Source organism: Cyprinus carpio, chromosome A23 (genome assembly GCF_018340385.1).
Source record: "Cyprinus carpio isolate SPL01 chromosome A23, ASM1834038v1, whole genome shotgun sequence".
NCBI classification, from domain to species: Eukaryota; Metazoa; Chordata; class Actinopteri; order Cypriniformes; family Cyprinidae; genus Cyprinus; species Cyprinus carpio.
This window is the reverse complement of record NC_056594.1, coordinates 1,583,190-1,608,987: the sequence shown is the minus strand read 5'-3', so window position 1 is coordinate 1,608,987 and position 25,798 is coordinate 1,583,190. Positions and strand designations below refer to the sequence as shown.

At 39.4% G+C, this 25,798-nt stretch overlaps 1 protein-coding gene across 6 annotated transcripts; it reads left to right on the top strand.

The window, feature by feature from the left end:
* The first annotated feature begins 236 nt into the window (after nucleotides 1–236).
* LOC109071884 (DNA topoisomerase 1-like) lies at nucleotides 237–25,530 on the top strand. 6 transcript variants are annotated; one of them, XM_042712565.1, is made up of 21 exons: nucleotides 237–413; nucleotides 610–634; nucleotides 5,086–5,182; nucleotides 5,331–5,415; nucleotides 5,554–5,603; nucleotides 5,752–5,841; nucleotides 5,926–6,016; nucleotides 6,102–6,190; nucleotides 6,277–6,392; nucleotides 6,714–6,835; nucleotides 6,961–7,083; nucleotides 7,183–7,370; nucleotides 19,174–19,318; nucleotides 20,171–20,314; nucleotides 21,325–21,510; nucleotides 21,637–21,705; nucleotides 22,567–22,681; nucleotides 22,807–22,934; nucleotides 23,024–23,118; nucleotides 23,244–23,393; nucleotides 23,843–25,530. In XM_042712565.1, the coding sequence occupies exons 1-21, from the start codon at nucleotides 381–383 to the stop codon at nucleotides 23,943–23,945; spliced, it is 2,244 nt and encodes a 747-aa protein (XP_042568499.1). In that variant the 5' UTR covers nucleotides 237–380; the 3' UTR covers nucleotides 23,946–25,530. The 6 variants fall into 6 exon arrangements, with proteins under 6 accessions (XP_042568499.1, XP_042568498.1, XP_042568500.1 ...); XM_042712564.1 differs by having other exon boundaries at nucleotides 5,923–6,016; XM_042712562.1 differs by lacking the exons at nucleotides 237–413; nucleotides 610–634 and adding an exon at nucleotides 2,938–3,549 and having other exon boundaries at nucleotides 5,923–6,016.
* The last annotated feature ends 268 nt before the right edge of the window (nucleotides 25,531–25,798 follow it).

The following is a 25,798-nucleotide window of genomic DNA, read 5'->3' as shown; positions in this document are numbered from 1 at the left end:
CTGGTGTGTATTCAGGTTTAAGTCCCCACCAGTACACAAACACACACACACACACACACACACACACACACACACACACACACACACACACACACACACACACACACACACACACACATTTCGGTGTCATACGACTTAAAATAAACATTTATCAACGAGATAAACTTGTTGTATATCTTGACCTGAGATGATGTGTGTAATGCATGGCCCTGCGGTTTGACAGTGTTTTGTCAGACGGGAGCCGCGCATGCGCAGTGGCGGTACAGTCAGACTTCGCTCGAGGACTGAACTCCTGCCATCATTCCGTTCATCATTCAGCTTTCAAAACACCGGCAGCCTGATCATTTCCAGCTAACACCTTCATCATCACAGTCTTCAGCATGAGCGGAGACCACGCGCACAAACAGCAGCAGGTACCTAAACATGTTCTCCATATGGAGCCATTCTCGCAGGACGCATCCGAATATATCTGCAATAAAAATGGTAGACTTTGCACACGAAAAGTTAAGGTTGTGCGTGAAATGGCTGTATTTTACTGGCGGTGGTCTTGTGATTGCATGCGTGTGTGTCACTGACATGCACGCTCACAGCTGTAACTGTGTGTTTCAGATGCACCCCGGCTCCGTGGACTACAGTAAGTGCTGATCTCCTCCAGCGAGGGACAGATGGAGCAGACATGGCGCAGAGACTAAGTCCCGCCGCCGCGCTCCGTGCCGTCTATTGTTCAGAAACAGCGCTGAATATAACGCGCAGCAGCAGCGGAGCCGCGCACCGAGCTCGCTTTCCTTTAGAGAAGTAGACCGGTGAGCGGAGACCGACTGTCCCCGGGTCGGGCTCGGAGGGTAACGGGCTGAATTTGTTCTCTGAAAGTGGGGAGAGGCTGCGTGAGGACTTAGTCTCTGCGCCATTTTCTTTTCTCTGAACACCAGCAGCGTCTAATAACTCACACACACACACACACACACACACACACACACACACTCACACACACACACACACACACACACACACACACACACACAATGCGAAGCAGATGTGTACTCAACATATAACACAGTTCTCCCAGCTGCTGCTGTCAAATCATCATGCTTTAAAGTGAAAGAAGCTTCTCTGTCTTTCTGTCAGCAGCCACTGTGGATACTAACTCAAAACTAACATTGTTCAAGGATAGTCTTTCAGACACATAAGAATGCACACATTCACATAATTTCATATTTACATGTAATGCAGGGATTCACAAACTTTCCTTTCACCAAATATATTTAGTTAATAACACATGTGTGTGTTCATGCTAAACAAGACATGCAGGTAAACAAATTAAATATCTGTTTTATTTTGATTGATGTTATTTCAAAATGATTTATTTTAATTTGACATTTTTATGAGTTAATTTATTTTTAGCGCTCCCCGTGCAGTTCCTTCTCTTAATGTTTAGTGCACATAACAACAAATGGAATATATTTTCTTACTCTTTGTATTTTTATCTCAGTATGGTAAAAGATTATCCTGTTTAAATCAATATGATAAATGAGTTGGGTCAATAGTAATATAAAAGTAGTCTGATTATACTGTGTAATGTAACGGATTACGTTTCCGTCATGTAATCTGGAATCAGTAACAGATTACAGTCTTCAGGTAACCCGCCCAGCTCTGCATCACAGTATATAGCACACCTGGCATGCACCGTTGTAATACTGTGGTTTGGGCTGTATGAATATGGTAATCATTTATATAGATATACGTATAGAGAGAGAGAGAATGACAGATTATGAAGCGCAGTAGTAAATAGTTTCTTGTAACTGAGTTCTATTGAAGCAGATGTTAGTTTTTGTTGAACTGTCTGCAGCCGTTACGGTTTCTTCTTATCTTGCTTTACAGCTGGAGCTCGTGTACGCTGATATTACTCTCTGAACACTTGTCTGTGTGTAACAAACGTGTGTATTGTGGTGGTAGTGATGCTGTCAGGTCACACATATAAGGAGTAGATGTCACAGTTACTACTGGGAACTAATGGAGGAAAACGGGGAAAATCCATGGAATAAGAGAAACAAGTGTATTGTTGTGCCTTGAATGGGGATTATATATCAGCAAATCAGTTTTATAGAATAGTGTCGTCAAAGACGCCATTTGAAGCTCACGCAGACATTTAAACAGACAGACTATGGATGAACCTGCTATGATTACTCTACTTTTAGAGCATAAATTAGATTTAAACAAGAGGTCTTATAATATTGCAGTAGGGGACATATTGTATTGGCCCTGCAGTCACAGCATGAAATACTGTTTGAACCGGTAACATTCTGACTTTTTTTCCTCGCAAATACAAGTTTATTTCTCCTTTTTTGGACTTTATAACTCGATTTGTGAGTTTGTCAGTTCTGAGGGAAAACGGATTATAAACTCATGATTCTGTGTCGAGGGTAAAAGAGAGAGTGACGAGTTAATTATCAGAATTGTGAAATATAATCTTGGAATTATGAGAAAAAAGTCAGAGTTTTGAAATATAAACTCAAAATTAATTTCTTTTTATTCTTTTATTCCATGGCTTCCATAGACTGCTAACTTACTTAAAAACGGTCATTTCCTGCCCCAGAGAGGCTCCGCCCACAAAAACATCATCACTGCTTGTTGAAAACACTGATATTGTCCATTGAGTTCCTGTTTAATTTCAAACCCTAGATTAGCCAAGTCAGGGCCGTTAAACAATCATTATACTGGACGTTACATTATTTGAGCTATTTCTAGTATTTTTATTTGTATTTTTTTGGAAAGTATTATTTTGAACACTCTGGTGCTCTTCTGCCAATTTTGGCCAAACAATTTACATTTTTTACTTTTTAACACATTTAACAAATTCATAAAAATAAGAAAATAATAATAATAAAAAAAAAAATAAAATGAAATAAAAATAATAATAATAATAATAATAATAATAATAATAATGGACATGATTTGAAAAGGTTAAATGGTTCTGAAAGAAATAGTCACACTTTTTTACAACAATAAACTTCTACAACTTCTTTTAATTTCGCTTTTTAAAACTATGTCAATGAAGCAATAATCTGCCTAGTGTTTTCTTTCTTTCTTTTTTTAAATAGAGCAAACTTAAGTCTGTTCTCCAAAGCACTTGAGATTTATGACCGTTCAAGTTGGCAATTTAATTTTCATTAAATTGATTACTGCACAAATATAATTTAGTACCAAAATATTAAATAAAAATCATCATCGAGCTAAAATATAGTACATTCATTTAATTGAAATAAGAAAAATATAATTGATTTTTGGCCGCCACACAAGGAGCGCTGGAGGGTTCAGTGAATGTAATAGATTAGTATATTGATGTAAACATATGATTAAATGATTTCTGATGCTGGCAAACAAGCCCCATGCAGTCGCTGGACTGACTTCTCAGTGTGCTGCCAAAGCATCAAGGTTTACATGTTTCAGGCGCTCTGACGTGACACAGTAGCTCAACAGAGAGGGGCTGAATGAGAACAGCACATTGTGTTTGTACACGAGCAGATCATTCATGTGTCAGGTTTTACTTCAGTAAGTATATTTTCACTCTGTGATGCATGCACTAAATGATCATGTGTTATATGCTTCAATCTCAACTGGAGAAAATTGTTATACATTTTATATAAGATCAAATCAATTTATTTGATGAAGAGTTTAATTATATAATGTTATTCAGGGTTACTAGTTGTTTTCACAACTGAAAATGATAAATAAAAATAAATATTTCATCAGTTAATAATACAATAGGTTTAACATGACATGACTCGCCGGACCTGTCACATTTTATTTATTTATTTATTTTTACGAAGAATTGCAAAAATAGGCATATAGAACTTACAATTAAAGACGGATTAATGTTGTTCATGGTTTTCCCCATGTAAGCTAATACAATATCAATTCAAAGTGTCTGCAAACTTATGTGTATTGGGTGCACTTACTCAATGTAATAATCTATGATTATTACCATATTCATATACTGTGGTATTTACATGGTGCAACAGGGTACCAAATTACCTTTCTGGTAGTTTATTGTTAGTATGTCATCAGATTAAAATCCTATAATAACACTGGTAATTATTTTATGATGTAGCATCATTCATGCCAATTACATGAAACTAAATCAAGTAATATCATATCACATTAATTTGAATGATGTTAAGAGTGTATCACAATGCTAATTACTTTCATTGATGTTATATTCAAGAAATAATTCACCAAAAAAATTGTAAAATTTGCTGAAAATGTACTCACCTACATGCCATTCAAGATTAGGAGGAGTTTGTTTCTTCATCAGGTTTGTAGAAATGTAGCACTGCATCAGTGTCTCAGCAATGGATGCTCTGCAGTGAATGGGTGCCGTCAGAATGAGAGTCCAAACAGCTGATAAAAACATCACAATAATCCACAAGTAATCCACAGCACTCCAGTCCATCAGTTAATGTCTTGTGACGTGAAAAGCTGCATGTTTGGAAGAAAGAAATTCATAATTTAAGTTTTACTTTGAGTCCATAAACCTTAACACCACTTCCTCCAGTGAAAAACCCATCTTCTGTTCTCCTCTCACATTAAAATACACCACATATTTGTTCAGATCCGTTTTGGCTTGTAAACAGTGCTTTATCTGAGCAGATTTCTCTCCTGTTTCAGACCACATGGACTTGTTCACTGGTGAAAACAACATTATGGATAGAGAACTTATATTTTAGCTGGAAATGTCTTGATAGAGTTGCTTATAACAAACACACAGCTTTTCTTACTTGTGGATTATTGTGATGTTTTTATCAGCTGTTTGACTCTCATTCTGACGGCACCCATTCACTGCAGAGCATCTGTTGCTGAGACACTGATGCAATGCTACATTTCTCCAAATCTGATGAAGAAACAAACTCATCCTAATCTTGGATGGCATGAAGATCAGTAAATTTTCATTTTTGGGTGAACTATTTCTTTAATAAAAATGAATTATTATGAATTTAATTCAGATTTATGGCATGTCTAAATCTAAAGTGGTCTAGTTTTCTGGCTGGTGTGGGAAGTCTTTATGAGGCTTTATTTCTTCCGGCTCAGATTCACACAAACACAAGGACAAACACAAAGACAGAGAACACAGCCACAAAGAGCACAAGAGAGACAAGGAGCGAGAAAACTCGAAGAACGGCAACAGGTGATCCTTTTTATTACTTCTGTTACTCTGACACCGTACACACCACTACTCCTCGTGCTCTGACAGTCACGATCGTTTAAATGGCATTAGTCATCAGAGATGCATTTATCTAGTGTCCTAAAGGAGACACGTTTCATTTGTTTTGCAGTGAACACAAAAGCTCTTCTGAGAGGAAGCATCGAGAGAAAGAAAAAGAGCGGCTTAAGCACAAAGAAAAGCAAAAAGAAGAAAAGGTTGATTTAATTGCGCCATACCACAGAGTTACAAAACATAATGAATGAAAGATGTGCCTTGTGTCTCTCTGAGTGTATTTGAACAGTCTTTGATGTTTATGAATCATGTTTTGGGTGTGTTTCTGTATTCTTGTGAAGTTTCATAGTTCTGATGGGAAGTATCGAGATAAAGAGAACGGCTTTGTAAGGTAAGACAAGTGATGTTCCTCATTTATCAGTCACAGTGTCTTGATTTGCACATTGGAAATTTATTTTCTATAGGCAACAAGATAAACATTTCAGGTTTTCCCCTTGTAATCTGTCAGGCCTCTCATATACACGTATGTGTTGTTTCAGCTCTCTGTCAATTAAAGTGGAAGAAGACAATGGCCATCATCACCCCATCAAACATGAGAAGCCTCTCAAGAGAGAGCGGGACGAAGACGAGTATGTGCAATAAGATCAGTTCCCATCATCCTCAGCGCATGCACTCATCTGCTTAAACCATAACGATGTGTGTTTGTAAAGCAGGTATGAACACAAACCCAAAAAGTTAAAAGTGGACAACGAGAAGAAAGTGAAGAAACGTAAGCAGGAGGACAGTGATTATGAGGAGAGGGAGGTATGTATATCACTCTTTCTGCTGAAGTGTTTACTCCTTCACTTTAGCTTCGGACTGTTACTCATGTCAGATCTGACCCGTCCAGAAACCAAAGAAGAGGACCAAAGAGGTAAAGAAAGACTCCACTGGAGGGAAGAAGAAAGCCAAAAACGAGCCGCAGGAGAAGTGGAAATGGTGAGGCATAATCGAGACAGAAATAAAATGTTGTTCCCTTCAGGTGTTTTCTGCAAGGTTTGTCTGCGTCTTCCTCTGTGTCTCAGGTGGGAAGAGGAGAAATACACAGATGGCTCCAAATGGAGGTTCCTGGAGCACAAAGGGCCTGTGTTTCCCCCTCCGTATGAACCCCTGCCAGACCGTATCAGGTTTTATTATGATGGTGAGGAGCGTTGACCTTTGACCCTGCCCGCTGTCACACTCTGCTCAGAAATGCTACACAATACTATCCTAAAATAACTAGAGAGGATTTTTTTTTTAAAGTGCTGTTTTCTGTTAAAAGTTTAGTGCTGAGGCATTTTTTTTGGGTGTGATTTTCTCCAAATGCATCCATTTATCAGATAACCTAGTGTTTTTTTTTAAAGAGATAACTAATTAATAAGAAAAGACATTCAGTTTCTAAAAAATTGTGTCAGTTTGTATAGTGAGTGTACAATGATGAGGATATCTTCAGATGTTGAGATAATTGTCATGTGGTCCACAGGAAAGGCCATGAAGCTGAGCCCTGCTGCAGAGGAAGTGGCCACGTTTTATGCTAAAATGCTTGACCACGAGTACACAACTAAAGACATATTCAGAAAGAACTTCTTTAAAGATTGGAGGAAGGTAACACGCTCTTCAACACATTACTTCCTTTCCACTTTTAAAGGAATAGTTTTATCAGCAGCTGCAAATGCGCAGAAGTTTAATTGTTCTTATAGAAACATTGTCTCACAAATGTTCCTTGTTAGGAAATGACGCCGGAGGAGAAGTCAAAGATCACGGAGCTGAAGAAGTGTGACTTCACTGAGATGCACGAGTACTTTAAAGCGCAATCCGAGGCCAGAAAACAGATGACAAAAGAGGAGAAGCAGGTTAGTGTGTCACTGCACCCGAATCTGCACAAACACACACACGTGCTGCTGAAACTATTGATCAGAGAATAATACGCACGTTTCATCATGTTTCTACAGAAAATCAAAGAAGAGAACGAGCGCATTCTGCAGGAGTACGGATACTGTGTGATGGACAACCACAGGGAGCGGATCGGGAACTTCCGGATCGAGCCGCCGGGTCTGTTCCGCGGCCGCGGGGATCATCCTAAGATGGGCAAACTGAAGCGCCGCATCCGCCCCGAGGACATCATCATCAACTGCAGCAAGTCAGTCCCTGATCTTTCAGTGTTATTACTGTTTTCATGTTGCAGAATAATAGCAGTTAGAGAGTAAAAACTAGGGCTGGGTGTATGAATGTCTGTATCTTTACCACCATATAAAGCGGCTATCGTTAGAGATTTTGCTGAATTGTTGATTTCTCAGCATGCAAATATATATTTTTAGTACACCTAAGAGTGATACGGAAACATGCACAAATGAGAAATAAAGAGTGGAACGTACAAGGGATGGGCATTTTTCAAAAATACTGCATTTGAATATTTGAGCTCATGAAGAAACGAATATTCGTTTATTTAAATGACTTTTAATGAGAAAGACTTTTTCATTTATTGATTGTCACCATTTCCGAATAATCTTATCACAACAAGCTTATGAATTATAGCCTGTGTTTTTTTCCATTTGAAACCATTAAAGATTGTGTGCAAAAAAAAGCATTTAGCGAAAAGCGAATGAAAAAAAAAACGTCTATATAAGGCACGTACATATACACTGGAGTCGGTGTGGTATTTGCATTGTTTCACATGTTCTTGTTAAAAAAAAACAACAACATGTAGGCTACCTGATATGCTTTGGTTGCTGTGATACAGAACAGCCGCTGAAGTAATGTGGCAGACGCATCACGAATGAAATGTACATTTCATATATCAATATTAACTTCTTCATTGCCGTTCATTCGAAGTACAATGCAACAGTTGGTCGGTGCGGTATAAGCCCCGCCCCTCCTCCACTGTGATTGGACGGCTGACTGAACACTGACAGTGATGTGCGCTGCGCTTTGCCCAAAGTTGAACATTTATTAGCGCTTTGTTTTACTGCTGGCGTCTTAAAAAATGTGGCGTTCCCATTGAAAACTATTGAAAAAATATGCTAGCCTTGGGAAAGAACTGCTTTGGTGTCCTTCTGTTAACAGTAAAGCCAGCTGCAGAGAAAACGAGTGGTCTCTCTGCTCGCTCGGAGTCGGGGTACATCTGCGCCTCCTGCAGTAGTGATTGCAGTGATGTACTGCTGATTTTCTTCATTTGACGTTCTGGTGTATGTATTTCATGATTCCTCATATCAGTGATAACTCAGGACTCAGGAGTTTGCGTGCTCAGGATAGTGTTTTTATTTTTTAAATAATTATTACAGATAGAATATTCCAGTATGTAACTATTCGTGCACACCACTAGAACATATGAGAAGTAATTAAGCTCAATGTGCTCGCGCTGACTGACCCACACCTGATGCGCTCACACAGAAAGCTTCTCTCTCTGACAGCATGCGATCGTGAACTCAAATCTCTTTCGCGTCTTATTGCGCTTGAACAGTCAAATACACACACAATTATGTCAGAATGGTCATTGTGTGGAGTTTTGACATAAACGCAGGGCTTGTCCAAATACCACACTTGCGGTCTTGGCCACTTGAGAGCGCATGCATGCAACAGAGGAAGTAACTGTCCCAGGTCTTAAAAACTCAGAAGCGCAGTGCCCTTAGCACACACTGAATCCACACCATCTCCAATACCACTTTTTGCCGAGATCTTGCGAGAGGTCACAGAAACCTTTCTAGTTTAAGTTAAATATTTATTATAATTAGACATTAGACATGTAATTTGGTAGTAAAACATAAAGTATTGCACGTTTTTATTGGTGTAAAGATGAGTTTGTGTATTTTGTACAACATTTGCAGTTTCTTTATCACCGAATTAGAAGCACCACAATTACTAAATGTGTGATCTTGTCATAGTGGAGATCAAGGGTAGGTGGAAGAAAGGCTTTAAGATAACATCCAAAGAGGACTTTTATTGAATGCCAGTGGAGTAGTCGGGGTTGTACATATTCACAGAAAAGTGCCAAAAAACTAAACAAACAAAAAAATTACATATACTGTAGAATACACTTAATTCAGTGCAAACTTTGACGTACTCACGACAAAAGAGATAAGAGGTTGCTACAGACAGCAAAATCCTCAGAAAGCTTTCAGCAGCTTGCTCACCCCTCTCTTCTCAAGGTTCAGTGTGGACTGGCTTATATCACCTAGAACAGGCTCATTACAGGACTGTACCAACTGCAGGGGCATCATTAAAAACACATTGGTTCTGATTGAAAACGGTAGGCTATTTGTTTCGTTACAGTTCCCGAGTTATCAATCAGAACGAAATAAAACATTACCGCTCCATTTATTTAGAATCGAACGTCATATAAAATGCTATTTGTGTATTTAAATGTTCATTATATTAGTCTACAGCAAACGTTATGACATCGTCAACACTGCACTCTGACAGATGACAGAAGAGCTGCAGAGAAATCCAAGCCATTGTAATTTCATTATCCATTTGACACAAAACTACTATAATTAATGTGTATATAAAAGAATTTGATTTTGTGTCATATTTGTATTTTTTTTATGTAAAATAAGTTTTGAACAATAGCTGTTCTTTATATTCATTATGAAGAATAGCTCATTTGTTATGAAGTTGACTTTCATAACATATTTTCTTGATAGTATCTTTAAAATGAGAGAAATCACTGACATGTTTTACTTTATTCAACTGCAGAAAAAAATTAATAGCCTAAAACCATTTAACTTGCAATGTTAATTTATGAAATAAAATAAAGACAAGAAATAAATCACAACAAGATGTGTAATCAAAATGAACCTTTAATGAGGTCTGACGGTGAACACATCTTCACTGCATAGCTGCATATACAATCTTTGGCCTCAGTCGCAAATATTAAACATATTTAAAAAAATCTTTGCGAAAACGACTGTTTTTTGAATTCTAAGAATATGATCTTTAGAGACCACACACTGCGATTTCTCTGCCGACTGCAAACGCGGTCTTTCATCAAGACCAAATTACATTCATAATCAGCATGACAGTCGTGTAGTGTGTTCCTCTCCCATATCAATAAAAAATGGTTTAACCCAACACAAGAAAAAGGGGACTTTGAGGAGTCACCAGACCAGGATATGGTGAGTACACAGCATGCAGGGTCACTATTCACAATCTGGAGATTAATACAGATTTGAAATAATAAATTACAGAATTCATAACTTCAGCTTGTCTCTGCGTGGTTTATGGGGAAACATATCACCGGGGAGCTGCGGCAGACATAACACTGCAGTGACCGCTGATATGTGCACATATCTGCAATCAACACCAACCACATGATATCTTAAACAGTGTTTTATCAATAAATGTTACTGGATAATGAACCAGATCAAACAGAATTGTATCTCATGCCTGGTAAACAGAAACACAGACCATAACTAACAAATCTAAAGAAACATTGGACAGTTGTTATATTGCGGTAGTGATGACATCACAGATCTGTTGTAGAGGCTACTGAACAGACATTTAGAAGTTTGTTTTAAAATGCAAAGTCTTGCGAATGAAAATAAAGCTCTGTGAACTCTTGCATCAGGTAATGAAAAGTGCTTCACACTTGTGGTCTCCACTTGTGGCTTACTTGAAGACTTGGGCTAAATACGGGAAATGCGTCATGTAAGTAGACAAGTGGTCAAGTGCAAAGACCGCAAATGTGGGTTTTTGAACAAGTCCACAGCTGGTTATGTGTTACATTATCGTAACATTATTTGTATCAGTATATTGGGTCTGTACATCAGCCTAGTAAACCTGCTGCTGTCTGATATGTTTGGGGTCAGATTGACCCCAAACATTTAAAGAGCGATTGCATAAGGAAATACACATTTTTTATATGGAAAACCATATATCATTTTTTTTTAATTTACTTCTCAACTATACATTTATGCTGTGTTTTTTTGGAAATTTTGAAGTTTTTTACCTATTTACTGCACAATTACATAACTAGGCCATAAATTGGCACATGAAATATGATTTTTTAAAGAAAAAATCACTTAAATGATGATCTTAATTAAATCTAAATAGTTTTTGGACATTGCTCTATGTGTTAGGGATAGAATACCGCCATCTGGAGGTTAGTCGAAAAACTTTTTTTCTTATAGTTAAGGAATTAAAGTGCAATGACCACATGTATCCAATAGTATGGTGCCCATGAGAGGACATGTTCGGTTCACTTAGTTTTGCTACCTACACAACAAAAAAACACTAAAAAACAAACAATTAATTCGTGGCCTCGAGATGTTATGTTGAGGGAACGACATCCATTTCTTGTGTCCACGAGTTTAATGCGTAAACAAACCTGCGTGACCATAGCAACCCGGGATTATCAGAGATGTATTCATTATAATATTTTATTTTGAATTAAGAAATTATTATATTATTTATTATAGAAAATATTTCATTATTAAATTATTATATTAAACATATGCCTTGGCTACGGGACTTTATTGCGTGTGATAGTCAGCATTCAAATGAAGTTTATCATGAATAAATAATAAATAGAATGAATAATTGTTATAATGAACGAATAAATAGATTCATTTGCAAATGAAAACACAACACGCTCATTTATCATCACATCACGTCAAAACTTTATTGGCATAATTGTCAGATAAATGATAAATGAGCCTGTTGTGTTTTCATTTACAAATGAAAGTAGTTATAGCCCCGTCAAGCACCACCATAGCAGTCACTGGCACGTAATAAAGTCCGGTAGCCAAGGCATATGGTTAATATAATCATTTAAGAACCATACCCCCAGGGGTGCCCGAGAGGGGGGGAGAATGAGCACCCCAACAGGACGGACATACAGGCAATGACCAATGCTAATGGAGAAACGACAATGAGTGCAGTTTGCGTATGTGGCAAAGTCTGCAAGAACCGACATGGCCTGAAGATCCACCAGGCAAAAATGAAATGTTTGACGGGGAAGCAGGTGGTGCAACGCACAGGTCTAGTACCTGGTGAGATGCAGGAGGAGCCCGGCCCGGAGTCACCCCACAGTGCCCAGAACCTCCATGCCCCACAAGCTCCACCCCATGTCAGACATTCCGAACACCGTCGGGTCAAGTGGCCTTCTGCCAACAAAGGAAGAGAGTGGCTACAGTTCGATGAAGACCTGGACCAAGTCCTTGAAGCTACTACGAGGGGGGATGCAGAACAGAAGTTGCAGACTCTGTCAACAATGATTATCAGTATTGGAGCTGAACGGTTTGGCATTAAGGAACGACAGCTGACCAGAGGGGTGGCAGAGCCAAACCGACGGGAAGTGGAGATCAGCCAGCGTGAGCTTAGACTGCTCGGACGGCAGTTTAAGAAGGCAAGGGAGGAGGAAAAGGCTGGTCTGGCAGAACTCCGCCACACCCTGAGGAAAAGACTAACCACTCTCTGGCGAGCAGAGTGGCATAGGAGAAGGGGCAAGGAGAGAGCTAGGAAACGTGTTGCCTTAATTTCTAACCCGTTTGGATTTACGAAGAAGATCCTCGGGCAGAAAAGAAGTGGCCATCTTGCGTGCACTGAAGAAGAGGTTAACAAATACCTCAGCACCACCTACAGTGACAGCGCAAGAGACAAGGAGCTCGGGCCATGCAAAACGTTGATAACCCCGCCAGAACCCACCTTGGCATTTAACACCAGGGAGCCAACTTTGAAGGAAGTTGAAGAAGTCGTCAAAGCTGCTAGAACCAGCTCAGCACCAGGCCCGAGTGGAGTGCCGTACGTCGTTTATAAGAGGTGCCCCAGACTCTTGAAGAGGTTATGGAAACTAATCAAGGTCATCTGGAGGAGGGGGAAGGTGGCACAGCAGTGGCGACATGCAGAGGGTGTCTGGATCCCGAAGGAGGAGAGCTCAAGCACCATCAAGCAGTTCAGAGTTATCTCGCTCCTCAGTGTTGAGGGAAATTTTCTTTAGTATTCTTGCCCGACGCCTGACAGAGTTCCTTCTGAGGAACACGTACATCGACACCTCAGTGCAGAAGGGCGGAGTCCCAAAGATGCCAGGATGCATCGACCATACAGGAGTTGTCACCCAGCTGTTACGTGAGGCACATGAAGGCAAGGGGATCTGGCAGTCCTCTGGCTCGTTCTCGCTAACGCCTATGGGTCAATCCCACATAGGCTGGTAGAAACCTCACTTGACCGTCATCACGTTCCAGATAAGATCAAGAACCGCATACTGGATTATTACAATTCTTTCAGTTTGAGAGTCACCTCTGGAGCGGAAACATCAGCATTTCATCGGCTTGAGAAGGGCATTATCACCGGATGTACTATTTCCGTGACTTTGTTTGCCTTGGCGATGAATATGCTGGTTAAGTCAGCAGAGGTGGAGTGCAGAGGCCCACTCACCAAGTCAGGTATACGGCAGCCCCCCCATCAGAGCATTCATGGATGATTTGACGGTGACAACAACATCGGTTCCGGGGTGCAGATGGATCCTCCAAGGGCTCGAGCATCTCATCAACTGGGCCCGGATGGAATTTAAACCAGCCAAGTCCAGGTCCCTGGTGGTGAAGAAAGGGAAGGTTACAGACCAGTTCCGCTTCTCACTCTGACATTCAGATACCATCTGTCAGAGAAAAGCCAGTCAAGAGTCTGGGCAAGATCTACGACTGCACCCTGAAAGACACCGCATCACTCCAGACAACCACTAAACAGTTGGGAATCTGGTTGACGGCTGTGGACAAGTCAGGTCTGCCAGGGAAATATAAAGCCTGGATCTACCAGCATGGCATCCTGCCCCGACAGCTTTGGCCACTTCTTGTCTATGACGTGCCAATAACCACCGTTGAATGCTTCGAGAGGAAAGTCAGCTGTTCCTTGCGGAAGTGGTTAGGCCTACCACGAAGCCTCAGTGATATCGCCTTGTACGGGAGGAAGAACAAGCTAAAACTGCCCTTCAGCAGTCTGAAGGAAGAGTTTATGGTAACCCGATCAAAAGAGGTGCTACTGTACAGAGACTCCAGTGACAGCAAGGTCTCTTTGGCAGGCATAGAGGTCAGAACTGGCAGGAAGTGGAAGGCCCAAGAGGCAGTAGACCAGGCTGAGACACGACTGCGACACAGTGAGCTGGTGGGGGCAGTGGCCTCTGGACGGGCAGGACTCGGGAGCAATCCAAGACCTCGCTTTAACAAGGTCCAGGGAAAGGAAAGGTGACAGCTGATCCAAGATGAGGTTCGAGCTGGGGTGGAAGAAGCCCGCTGCAGTAGGACAGTAGGGATGCGGCAGCAGGGGGCATGGACCCGATGGGAGCAGGTGGCAGACCGGAAGATATCATGGACAGAATTGTGGAAGTCTGAGCCACACCGGATCAAATTCTTGGTTCAGTCTGTCTATGATGTCCTCCCCAGTCCATCCAATCTCTTCCGCTGGGGCCTGGCAGAGACACCATTGTGCCCACTTTGCCAGAGAGGAGGTTCACTGGAGCACATCTTGAGCTGCTGCCCAAAAGCACTGGGAGATGGGCGCTACCGTTGGCGCCACGACCAAGTACTGAGGACCATTGCAGAGATCATCAGTACTGGGATCGCCTGCAGTAGACACCAGCAAGACAGAACATCGCCTTTGTTAAAGCCGGGGAGAAGCCACATCAACGCCTGAAGCAATCAGGGGGGCTGCTCTCAACAGCAAAGGACTGGCAGCTGAAGGTTGACCTAGGGAGACAGCTCAAATTCCCAGAAAACATCGCAGTGACCATGCTCAGGCCAGACATTGTCCTGGTGTCAGAAATAACAAGGCAAGTGGTCCTGCTGGAGTTGACTGTTCCCTGGGAAGACCGGATGGAGGAGGCATTTGAGAGGAAGAGGGCCAAGTACGAGGAGCTGGCAGACGAATGCCGAAGCAGGGGGTGGAGGACCCGATGCAATCCCATCGAGGTTGGGTGCAGAGGATTCGTCGGGCAGTCACTCATCAGAGCCCCCAAGATGCTTGGAGTAAAGGGACTGCACATCAGGAAAGCCATCAAGAACATCACGGATGCCGCCGAAAAGGCATCAAGGTGGCTGTGGATCAAGCGGGGCGATCCGTGGATCATACAAGCTACTCAGACACAAGCCAGGGTCTGATCAACCCTTGCTGGGTCGCCTGGGCGAGGGTGTGTGATGTTGTGAGACCCGAAACACCTAATGAACCCAGGATACATCACTGATGATGTGTCTGAGTTGCACCAGAGGTGTATTTCAAGAACAATAATAAAATACTTTCTATAATAATTTAATATTTTCTTAATTCAAAATAAAATATTATAATGAATACATCTCTGATAATCCCGGGTTGCTATGGTCACGCAGGTTTGTTTACGCATTAAACTCGTGGCCATGAGAAAAATACGTTGTTCCCTCAACATAACATCTCGAGGCCACGGCATAATAAGACGTTCCCACGAGTTAATATGTCGTGGCCACAACAAAACTAAGTGAACCGACCATGTCCTCTCACAGGCACCGTACAATAGAGGTCCATAGAGACTCATTCATTTTCACTTCGTTTTTCTTGATGCTTCAACTTCTCCTCACAACTTTATGATATATATATTTTGTGAATATATATTTAAAAATTTTGAAATACATAAAAAATCTGTATTTTCGTCAAAGTTAGAGTTTGTTGTTGTTGTCTGATATATTTTGAATGATCTGCTTTTGCAAATCATTATACATACATTTGCAGAAACATAACAAGTCACCACTAAGACATGACTGTAATCACACACTATTTATTTCAGAAAATTATTTATCAACAATTATGGAACATGCTTGTTCAATGTTGCATATGTAACATTTTTCAGATTTATGCCAGTTTAGTTGATTTTATTTGCCAATTTCTATAAAAATGCTCTCTGTTGCAGTCACATACATTTGTGTGTTTGTGTGTGTGTGTGTGTGTGTATGAGATAGAAAGTTCGTTCTACTTTTTATTTATGCTCTAGGACCAGACCTTGGTTTATATGTAGAAAAATTCAGATTTATAATGGATTTACTTTTATTTCTTTGACAAACAATATTTAAAAAAGTCATTTTTTTCATTTTCCCATTCATTTTAAATGTGGGGTCATTTTGACCCCAAACACCTTAAACAGTAATTTTTTTTTTTACACACCTTTAGAACAACCAAATCAAGCCCAGTTTTTTTGTGCATGTTTAGATTGATTATTTAGGAAAAGTCACAGAGTTTTAATGCCCCTGAGATGAAGGTAACACTTTTAAAAAATGAAGGAAAAGTCCAGTGATTAAGGGTTAATGTTAATCAAACAACACAAGATCTGTCTCTCTCTCTATCTGTCTCTCTTTCAATCCGTCCGTCTGTCTGCTCATACCATGTTCACTCGGCAGCATATAATATCTGTATAAATGTCTATCATGTAATGTAATAAGTTGTGAAGACTGATGTGAAGAAACGTGGGATATAGCTGAGACATTATTAGTGGTGCTTGCCGAAGGCAAAGCATCACTATTACTATGCACCATACTTATTATTCTTATTCTTATTATTCTTCTTCCGCCAAAACTTCGGCGCGTAACTAGTCCCGCAGTTTTTGTCACAGACCCGCAAAAGAGGTGTCAAATCGTGCGGCCTATTCGGGAATGGTGTGCTATGACTTTTATAAGCGATCGGGCGTACGATGATCGCACACCGGGCGATATATCGCCCAAAAAATCGCATAGACAATGCATTGCGGCCAACTTTGACGGATCATAGCTCCGAGACAGAATTTCGCAGAAACATGTGAATCACCACATTTGGAGACGCTATCAGGCTGTGCGAGAACATACCCCGCAGTGGGGTATAAGTTGTACCCCTGGGGCGCAAGAGCCCCCCAAAATTGCCCCATAGACATACTATGGTGAGAGATCGCCCATGAAACAGTGCGTTTTTCCTACTATGGTACTTTACCTAGGAGTTTTGCATTGAACATAACTCTGGATCACAATGTCATAGAGACATAGGGGTGGGCTCATTTTACTCAGGCAACCAATCAGTCTGTCACGATCATTGTAAAGCAGTCAAGCCACGCCCTAGCAACCATTTAGGGCCCCTTAGTAACAAGCTCCATAGACTTCCATTGAAAAAGATCAAATTAATATCTTTGGATAGAAGTGTCATAGAAACATGAGTGTGGGCTCGTTTGAAACGGGGCAGCAAACGACCAATCACGAATCACCTTCAAGACTTCATAGCCACTCCCTAGCAACTATTTAGAGCACCCTAGCAACCCAAAGCATAGAATGATATCTTCAAATCTGAATATCATAAAGGCATGGGGTTGGTTTATATCATTCATACTGGAAAGCAGCCTTTGGAGAATCATCATTCCCAGCTTCCAAGCCACTCCCTAGCAACCAAACAGAGTACCCTAGCAACCGTTTTGCAAGACCTATCTCTCTGCATCAAAACATCGTAGAGACATGGGTTTTGGCTTATACTGTCAAGCATCCTTTGGAGTATCATCAGTGGGAGCTGCCAGGCCACTCCCTAGCAACCAAACAGAGTACCCTAGCAACCATTTTGCAAGATCTATATCTCTGCATCAGAACAATGTACAGACATGGGGATTGGTTTATACTGTCAAGCATCCTTTGGAGTATCATCATCGGGAGCTGCCAGGCCACTCCCTAGCAACTAAACAGAGTTCCCTAGCAACCATTTTGCAAGACCTATATCTCTGAATCAGAACATCGTACAGACATGGCGGTTGGCTCTTTTGACTCATGCTAGCAAACTGGAATTTCAACATGCTAGTCATGCTAGCAGTGAATAGCTACATGCTAATAGTGATTAGCTAAGAGATAAATCAGGCTATGAACTCTATAAAAACACCTAAGCAACTGAGGGCCGAGTTTTGCCACTGCAAGCACCACTCACATTTTCTTCAGGAAATGTACATTCTAGTTATTATTACTATTCGTTTTTCAGCCACAGGTGCCGTGTTCCTTGTGAAAATAAAGTACACTTAGCATACTTTTTTATTTTTTAAACGTATTCTAAATGTAAGATCTTACAGTATCTGTACTATTACAGAAATAATGTACTTTTCTTTGCATGTTAATTGCAATTGCGTGAAAATGTATTATAGTTTAAATTCATATTAAATACAATTAAGTACACTTCTTTTGCCTTAGAAATGTGGCTAAACTTGACAATATTTTTTTTAAGTAAAAAACTAAACTTTTCTATTGAAACTAAGTATTTTAATATATATTCGTAATTACATTGTATTGATGAAGTTGCTATTTAGTTATACATTAAATGTACAGTAATATCAAATAACACACTTCAGTTCAAATTAAGATCAAGCACTTTACATGTGTTCTAGTATGTTAGTCAACACATCAAAATAAGTGTACTACTGTGAAGCATGACTCAAATATTATTAAAACATAATTTAAAAACGAAAACTTTTAAATTGAGAAAGTGTGTTATGAAACAGTCACTTAAGTGACCTTTTATGTCATTAATATTATATTATCTGAAGTACAGTACAAGTGCACGTACAATACAGTTAAGCACACTGCTTCGTCACAAGTGTTAGTTTAGTGGTTAATGATCGGAGGATCTGGTTGCTGATCAGAGCACTTGATCTGAGGACTTCTTCCTCTAGTGCATGTAGCTTTCGAGAGGAGAGGGTTTGTCTGAATGAGCTGCTGGCTCTCACTCTCATATTTAGCAGGCTGTTGTTGTTGTTGCTCACCGCTCATAGAGGAGCAGTTTATCCTGAGTGTGTGTCAGAGGGCCGCTTCCTGTGTGTGTTGTGACCAGCCTGGTCCTGTTTTGCTTCCTGCAGATGTGTCATGTTCAGACTCCGATAACATCTTTCAGACAGATCTTCAACAGAAGGAATGTCAACTCCAAAATAACAGGCTTTCTCTTGTTAATAAAACCGTCTTCAACAAGCAGTAAATCCGTGACCTGCTGTCTGTTGTCCTCAGAGATTCGGCTCACCCTCAAGCGCCTCCAGGCAGCAGGTGGAAGGAGCTTCGTCATGATAATAAGGTCACGTGGCTGGTGTCCTGGACGGAGAACATTCAGGGCTCCATCAAATACATCATGCTCAACCCCAGCTCCAGAATCAAGGTCAGAAACAGCAAATACCAAACGTGTCCAACATAAATAATATGACACGTGCCACACCGAGACTGAAGCATCCTTCTGTATTCACCGGGTTTGAAGTACAACAGTCCTCTTAACAATCTTGGGAGGTTATGGACTAATTGATGGCAGTGATCTCAAATTCACTAGATATTAGAATATTTATTGCCCTGGCCAATATATTGTCCAGTCTTTCTATTAATTTTTTTTTTTTTGGTCAAATTGACAGAAAAGGAGAAGATTTCTTTAGTTATTTAGCAAGGAAGATTTAAATCTATAATGTTACAAAAAATTTCTGTTTCAAATAAATGCTGTTCTTCTGAACTTCCTGTACCTCGAGGAATAAATGTATCAGCATTTTCAACATTGATAATAATCAGAAATGTTTCTCAGCAGCAAATCAGTATATAAGAGTGATTTCTGACGATCATGTGACACTAAAGACTGGAGGAATGATGCTGAAAATACAGCTGCACATCACAGAAATACATTACATTTTACAATATATTCACATAGAAAACAGCTGTTTTAAATTATAATTTTTCACAATATTACTGTTGTTACTGTATTTTTTAATAATGCAGCCTTAGTGAGCAGAAGAAAACTCTTTCAAAAATCCTCCTGACTCCAAACCTTTGAACTGCAGTGTATATTGAGAAACTTATTTATTAAAAGCGGTATTTATAAGAAAAAAAGAGCTTTTGAAATAACATCAAGGGGCTTCTGACAACAATTTTTAGCAATGATTAAAATGAATAGTTGAGTTGATTTTGAATCGGTTCACTGAACTGAATTCGCTACAGTGTCTGTAAAAGTGTATATGTTTGTGTGTCTCAGGGAGAGAAGGACTGGCAGAAGTACGAGACGGCGCGGCGGCTGAAGAAGAGTGTGGAGCACATCCGAGCGCAGTACCGCGAGGACTGGAGGAGTAAAGAGATGAGGATCAGACAGAGAGCCGTCGCTCTGTACTTCATCGACAAGGTCTCTTCATCACACAGGCTTGAATTCACTGCATTTGCTTTCTGGGACCTATAAAGTATAACTGGGCTGAGCTTGTGCTGAGGTGAACTTTCAGTAGTGAAGTAAGATATTGGTCATAATCTAATCTTATAGGTCATTGGTAACATTTTAGTTTAGGGAACATCATTCACTTCTAACTAGTAGCTTATTAGCATGCATATTACCAGCATATTGGCTGTTTATTAGTACTTATAAAGCGTGCATTAATGTCTTATTCTGCTTGATCACATTTTAGATCCCTTAATCTACCCTTTACCTACATTTAACCTTACTAACTATTAATAATCAGCAAATTAGGAGTTTACTGAGCAAAAAACTCTTAGTTAAAGGTGAATATGTGCTCTCTAATCTAAAGTGTGGCCAGGTATTTTTTTCCTTACAAAAGCGTGCTAGATCAGACATTTATTTCATGTTAACAAATGTATTAAAAGGATTAATATAGGCTAAAATGAATACAAATTTAAAAATGATTACAGTATTAATAACTGCAGCCTTTAATTCATCAAAACATATTTATGAGTCATATTTGTTACACAACCTAGCCATGCTGACATCTGCCGAATCACTTCAACCCAGAGAATTGAATTGTTGCACATTTATAATAAATCCTGTTTCCTTGATGAACTTAGTTGCTTAGTTGCATTGTATTGTTTATTTTTAGCATTTATTTTTTTCCTGTTGTTTGCCACTTATCAGACCCTACTAGTTGAGAACCAGTGATATAACATATGATGTGTGATTATAATTAATAAAGTTTTTTGCACCTAAAATGGTCATAATTCTGACCAGTTTCACCAAACAGATGTTTTTGCTCTTATTTCTATGTAAATGAGCTCTGTTATGATTGGCGAACATCCTCGTAATGATGTAATTCAAACTAGCGTCCATCAGGACGTCCCAAGTTGTGTGGCTCTTGACTCAAAGCCGCTGATGTGTGCTGAGGGCTAACGGTGTGGTGTGCTTGCGTGTAGTTGGCTCTGAGGGCCGGGAATGAGAAGGACGAGGGCGAGACGGCAGATACGGTGGGCTGCTGCTCTCTGCGCGTGGAGCACATCAGACTGCACCCTCAGATGGACGGACAGGACTACGTGGTGGAGCTCGACTTCCCGGGAAAAGACTCCATCCGTTACTACAACAAAGTCTCCGTGGAGAAAAGAGTGAGAGAATATAAATATGAGCAGCATTGGCGATACTCAAAATCTTTTTTGGATGATGGGATGTGAGCTTTAAGATGTTCCTCAGTGTTTATAACCAATTGATGTGTGTTGTTTTTGTTGCGGTAGGTCTTTAAAAACCTTCAGTTGTTCCTTGAAAACAAGCAGGCGAAAGATGATTTGTTTGACCGCCTCAATGTAAGACCTCCACCATCATTCCTGGTGTGCTTGTTTAACCCTGACATGTGAAATGATGCTCAGAAAGTAAAAGTTTGCATTTGTGTTTTGTGTTGAGTATCATATTTGATATATCAGGTTTTTGTGGCTCACATAGGATGATGTAGTGAGAATATAGAGCTCATACTCAAACCCTTCAGTTTTATTTAGAGACCCAAACTGAGCAAAATGATGCCATTTGGTGCAGATGCTGATATTTATATGGCTAAAATGTAAGGTGAAACTCTGACAGCTTGTAATGTAATAAGTGAGATTAGTATAACAGACTACTTGCACAAAATGATATAAATATCAGTTGTCACTCTATATCTCCCAATAATATGTCTTAGTAACATGATATTTAATTGCTTAGTTTGATGTTCAAAGCTCTGTAGTTCAAAACATAATGCAATGCAATACAGTGATGACTGAGAGATGAGAAATAAATGTTCTGCAGAAGCCTGATGATCATATTGGATACTCAAATTTGGACATAGTTTCTTAAAAAGCAAGTATGTATAATCCAGTAAACCTGAGCTGCTTCATTCCAGTAAATGCTCATCTTGAAATATTACTAATAATATAAAAGTTATTCTTAAGTTTGCTTTATAAAAAATCTGTATAGATTCCACGACAAAAAGACATGTGAACCACAACCTTTACAATTATACTAAAAAATGCTTTTCTTGCTAAAAATGTATAAACTATCAATCAGACGACAGAAGGCATGTGCAGAAGGTTTTTCAGCAAAGTTTTGATCATTTAGAGGCCTTTAAAATTTTGCATATTAAATATAATAGCGTAGGCTTTAAAGTGATGTGCACCATCTGCTCTGTTCTTTAGACATCAATTCTGAATAAACATCTCCAGGAGTTGATGGATGGGTTGACGGCGAAAGTGTTTCGCACTTATAACGCGTCCATTACCCTCCAGCAGCAGCTCAAAGAACTGACCAGCCGTGAGTCTGTCTCTCCTCTGGTCCATGTCTGTGTGCTTATATACCCAACCAATTTAGTAGGTTTGCTATTTTGCTTTTAAATGTGTTAATTGACTCCAAAACCCCCTTCATCCTGATTGTTACAGCTGATGATAACATCCCTGAGAAGATCCTCTCGTATAACAGAGCGAACCGCGCTGTGTACGATCTATTAAAACAACAAACTGCGCCACCAAAAACCTTTGAGAAGTCCATGCACACTTTACAGACCAAGGTACGAGTGATTAAAATCACCATCTGTAATGTGAATTCTGGACTTTTTTGTTGTCGTCAATAAACAAACATTGTGTATCCGTATTGTAGATAGACGAGAAAAAGAAACAGCTCTCTGCTGCCAAGAAGGAACTTAAAGCAGCCAAAGCCGACGCCAAGATGCTTCGCGATGAGAAGAGTAAAAAGTGAGCAGTCTTTTATTTAATTCTTCTGTTTTCATTCTCTGAACAACTGGAAACTGATTCAATACGTATGTATATCCAAGGACGTGTTTTCTCTAATAAAAGTGTGTGTTTTTGTTTCCGTTGAGGGCTGTGGAGATGAAGAAGAAGGCAGTGCAGAGGATATCTGAACAGCTGATGAAGCTGGAGGTTCAGGCCACAGATCGTGAGGAGAATAAACAGATTGCATTAGGCACATCTAAACTCAACTACCTGGACCCACGAATCTCAGTCGCCTGGTAAGAGATATCTGTGTGTTGCACTTCATTCTAACTGTAGCATTAGTGCTAAAAGTACTGGTGTGGAAATAGTTTTAAGGTTGCATATGTCCCTTCAAAGTAAAGAGGGGAAAAACATGCAGGCTGGGAACAATAGGCTCTGGCGGTTTTCCTCTTGTATGTAATGTCCGTGGGTGGGAATAGTGGCGGTTTAGGCCCCAAGAAGGGTCTACGCCTGAACTAGACTCCTGCCTCTGTGTGTACTGTGATCAGCCCACCTCGGCTTATTTTTGGAAATACTCCATACTGTGACACAATGGCCCATTCACCAGTTTCTAAATGGGAGGACTCCTTGTTTTGGAAAAGCGTGGAAGAATATTCCTTTGACCTTTACCTCTGCTAAATGTGTGTTTGTGAAAGAGACTTTCTCCAGCCATGATATCTTGTTTACTACGTCCTTCCCTCCACAGGTGCAAAAAATGGGCGGTTCCCATTGAGAAGATCTACAACAAAACACAGCGAGAAAAGTTTGCCTGGGCTATCGACATGACAGATGAAGACTTTGAGTTTTAAAGTTTTTTTTTTTATTTTTATGAATTGTTTATCAAGGAGATTACGGTAATGTAAAAAATACAGAACAAGCCAGTAGTTTCTTTCAGTAGTTTATTTGTTTAACCCAAACTGCCTTTTTAAGAAAACAGAAGAGGGCCTGATACTGAGCCTTGCTGAACACCATGTCTTTATTCAAGAAAGGCTGTAATTGTTTCATATCATGCCTTGGTTGTTGGTATCCTTTGTTTTTAGCCTTTACATTTATTGATGAATTGTATATTTTCATAGAAAAAAATCATGAAATACTGCAACCCCTGCAATCCTTAAATAAAAATTATGTATTAAATTAAGCATTATTTTAGCTGACATATATAAAGAAAAGCAAACAGAGGCATTAATATCATGATGAGGCGATGCAACAAAATTTGAATATAGTCTTTTTCTTTTTTTTTTATGTTTCTATCGGGGATGTACATTTTTTTTATGTGTGCAAAGAAATGTATTTTATCAAAAGAATATGATTTTAAGTATAGCCTAAGTATATTCCTGTGTATCCTGTTTAGCATTGCTTTTTATCATGAAATTAAATTTCTGTGCATTTGCTGTGGTATAACAGTTTCTCATGAAAGTAAATTATTATGTTGCACAGCACTAGTTCATATGAAAGCTTGATTATTCCAGTTGGTAACTTCTTAAACTATGAATCCATAAATGAAAAAGTCCATCATATGCACTGTCAATAGAAAAATATCATGTATTTGATGTATTAATAGAAATCTATTAGGTAATGTACTTTTTAATTTGAAGGCTTGTAAGGTCCTGTGCACAGCTTTTAAAAAGAGCATAGATATGAGAAGCAGCAAGTCTTTTAAACATTTTATCCATCTTTCACCCAAGTTCACAACCGTGTTTTATTTTAAAAAGTAAGAAGAAACTTATCTTAAAGAAAATATTTTTTATACCAATCGAGGAAAGGGCCGTTTCTGTAGGACTGCTTTTTTGTATATTTGAAATGGTTATAAATTACACTGAAGTTATATGGTACCTGGTTAGAGATCAGATATTGATATAAATGTTATATGCAAGATTAATAACACCATTAAACACACCTTCATTTTTCTGTAATTTATTGGGCAGTATAACAATGTAAGCTTCAGTGTTGATTTTGCTTTGAATTATTGCAGTAGGACATTATCAGGTTACACAGTCCTTTTGTGAAGGTTATGTATTCAGTGTAATTATTGACAGTTAAACCATACATTAACTCTTAGTGTAAGCAAGTTTAGTTTAAGATTGATTTTTAAGTCTGTTGATTCATATGGACATTGTTAACAGTAACTGAATGACAGAGAAATTTGTATGTAATTTCAGTGAGATTGGTTCTTGAATGTGGGACACTGAAGTGAATGAAAATACAACACTTGGTACTTGGTATGAGACAATATTTGAGAAAAAAAAAGACTTCTGCCCTATGTAGCAAAAGAACAGATTTACACATACCTGCAGTATATAGAAATATGGAATAACTTCATCTAAAGAGGGTTTTTCTTGTTAAAATGTTTGTTTATTAACATTATATGTCAAGAATAAAGGTTTTAAGGTCATACCCACATCCTCCGTGTCTTTTGCTTTGAACGTGTGAATGTGCATTGAAGGCTGCGATCTGCCCCTGCGGCTTTGGTTTATAACCTCTTCCTATGAGGGCATTGTGCAATTGCATGCATGTCCGCTGTTACATTATGCTGCACGCCAGTTTTGATTTGTAGAATATGCTGTTCTCTGAGAAACATAAAAAAAAAAAAAATGAGGTTATGCTTTTAAAGAATCAGAACTCTATTGACCAAGAAAAGCTTACAAGGATACAGCTCACCCAA

Bases quoted from the DNA above. Each gene is read 5' to 3' on its own strand.
- LOC109071884 (XM_042712562.1), top strand. From the start codon at position 3,489: ATGAGAACAGCACATTGTGTTTGTACACGAGCAGATCATTCATGTGTC. The intron at 5,604-5,751 runs GTAAGACAAGTG...GTGTTGTTTCAG, and splicing joins AAAGAGAACGGCTTTGTAAG to CTCTCTGTCAATTAAAGTGG. The intron at 7,371-19,173 runs GTCAGTCCCTGA...TGTTGTCCTCAG, and splicing joins ATCATCATCAACTGCAGCAA to AGATTCGGCTCACCCTCAAG.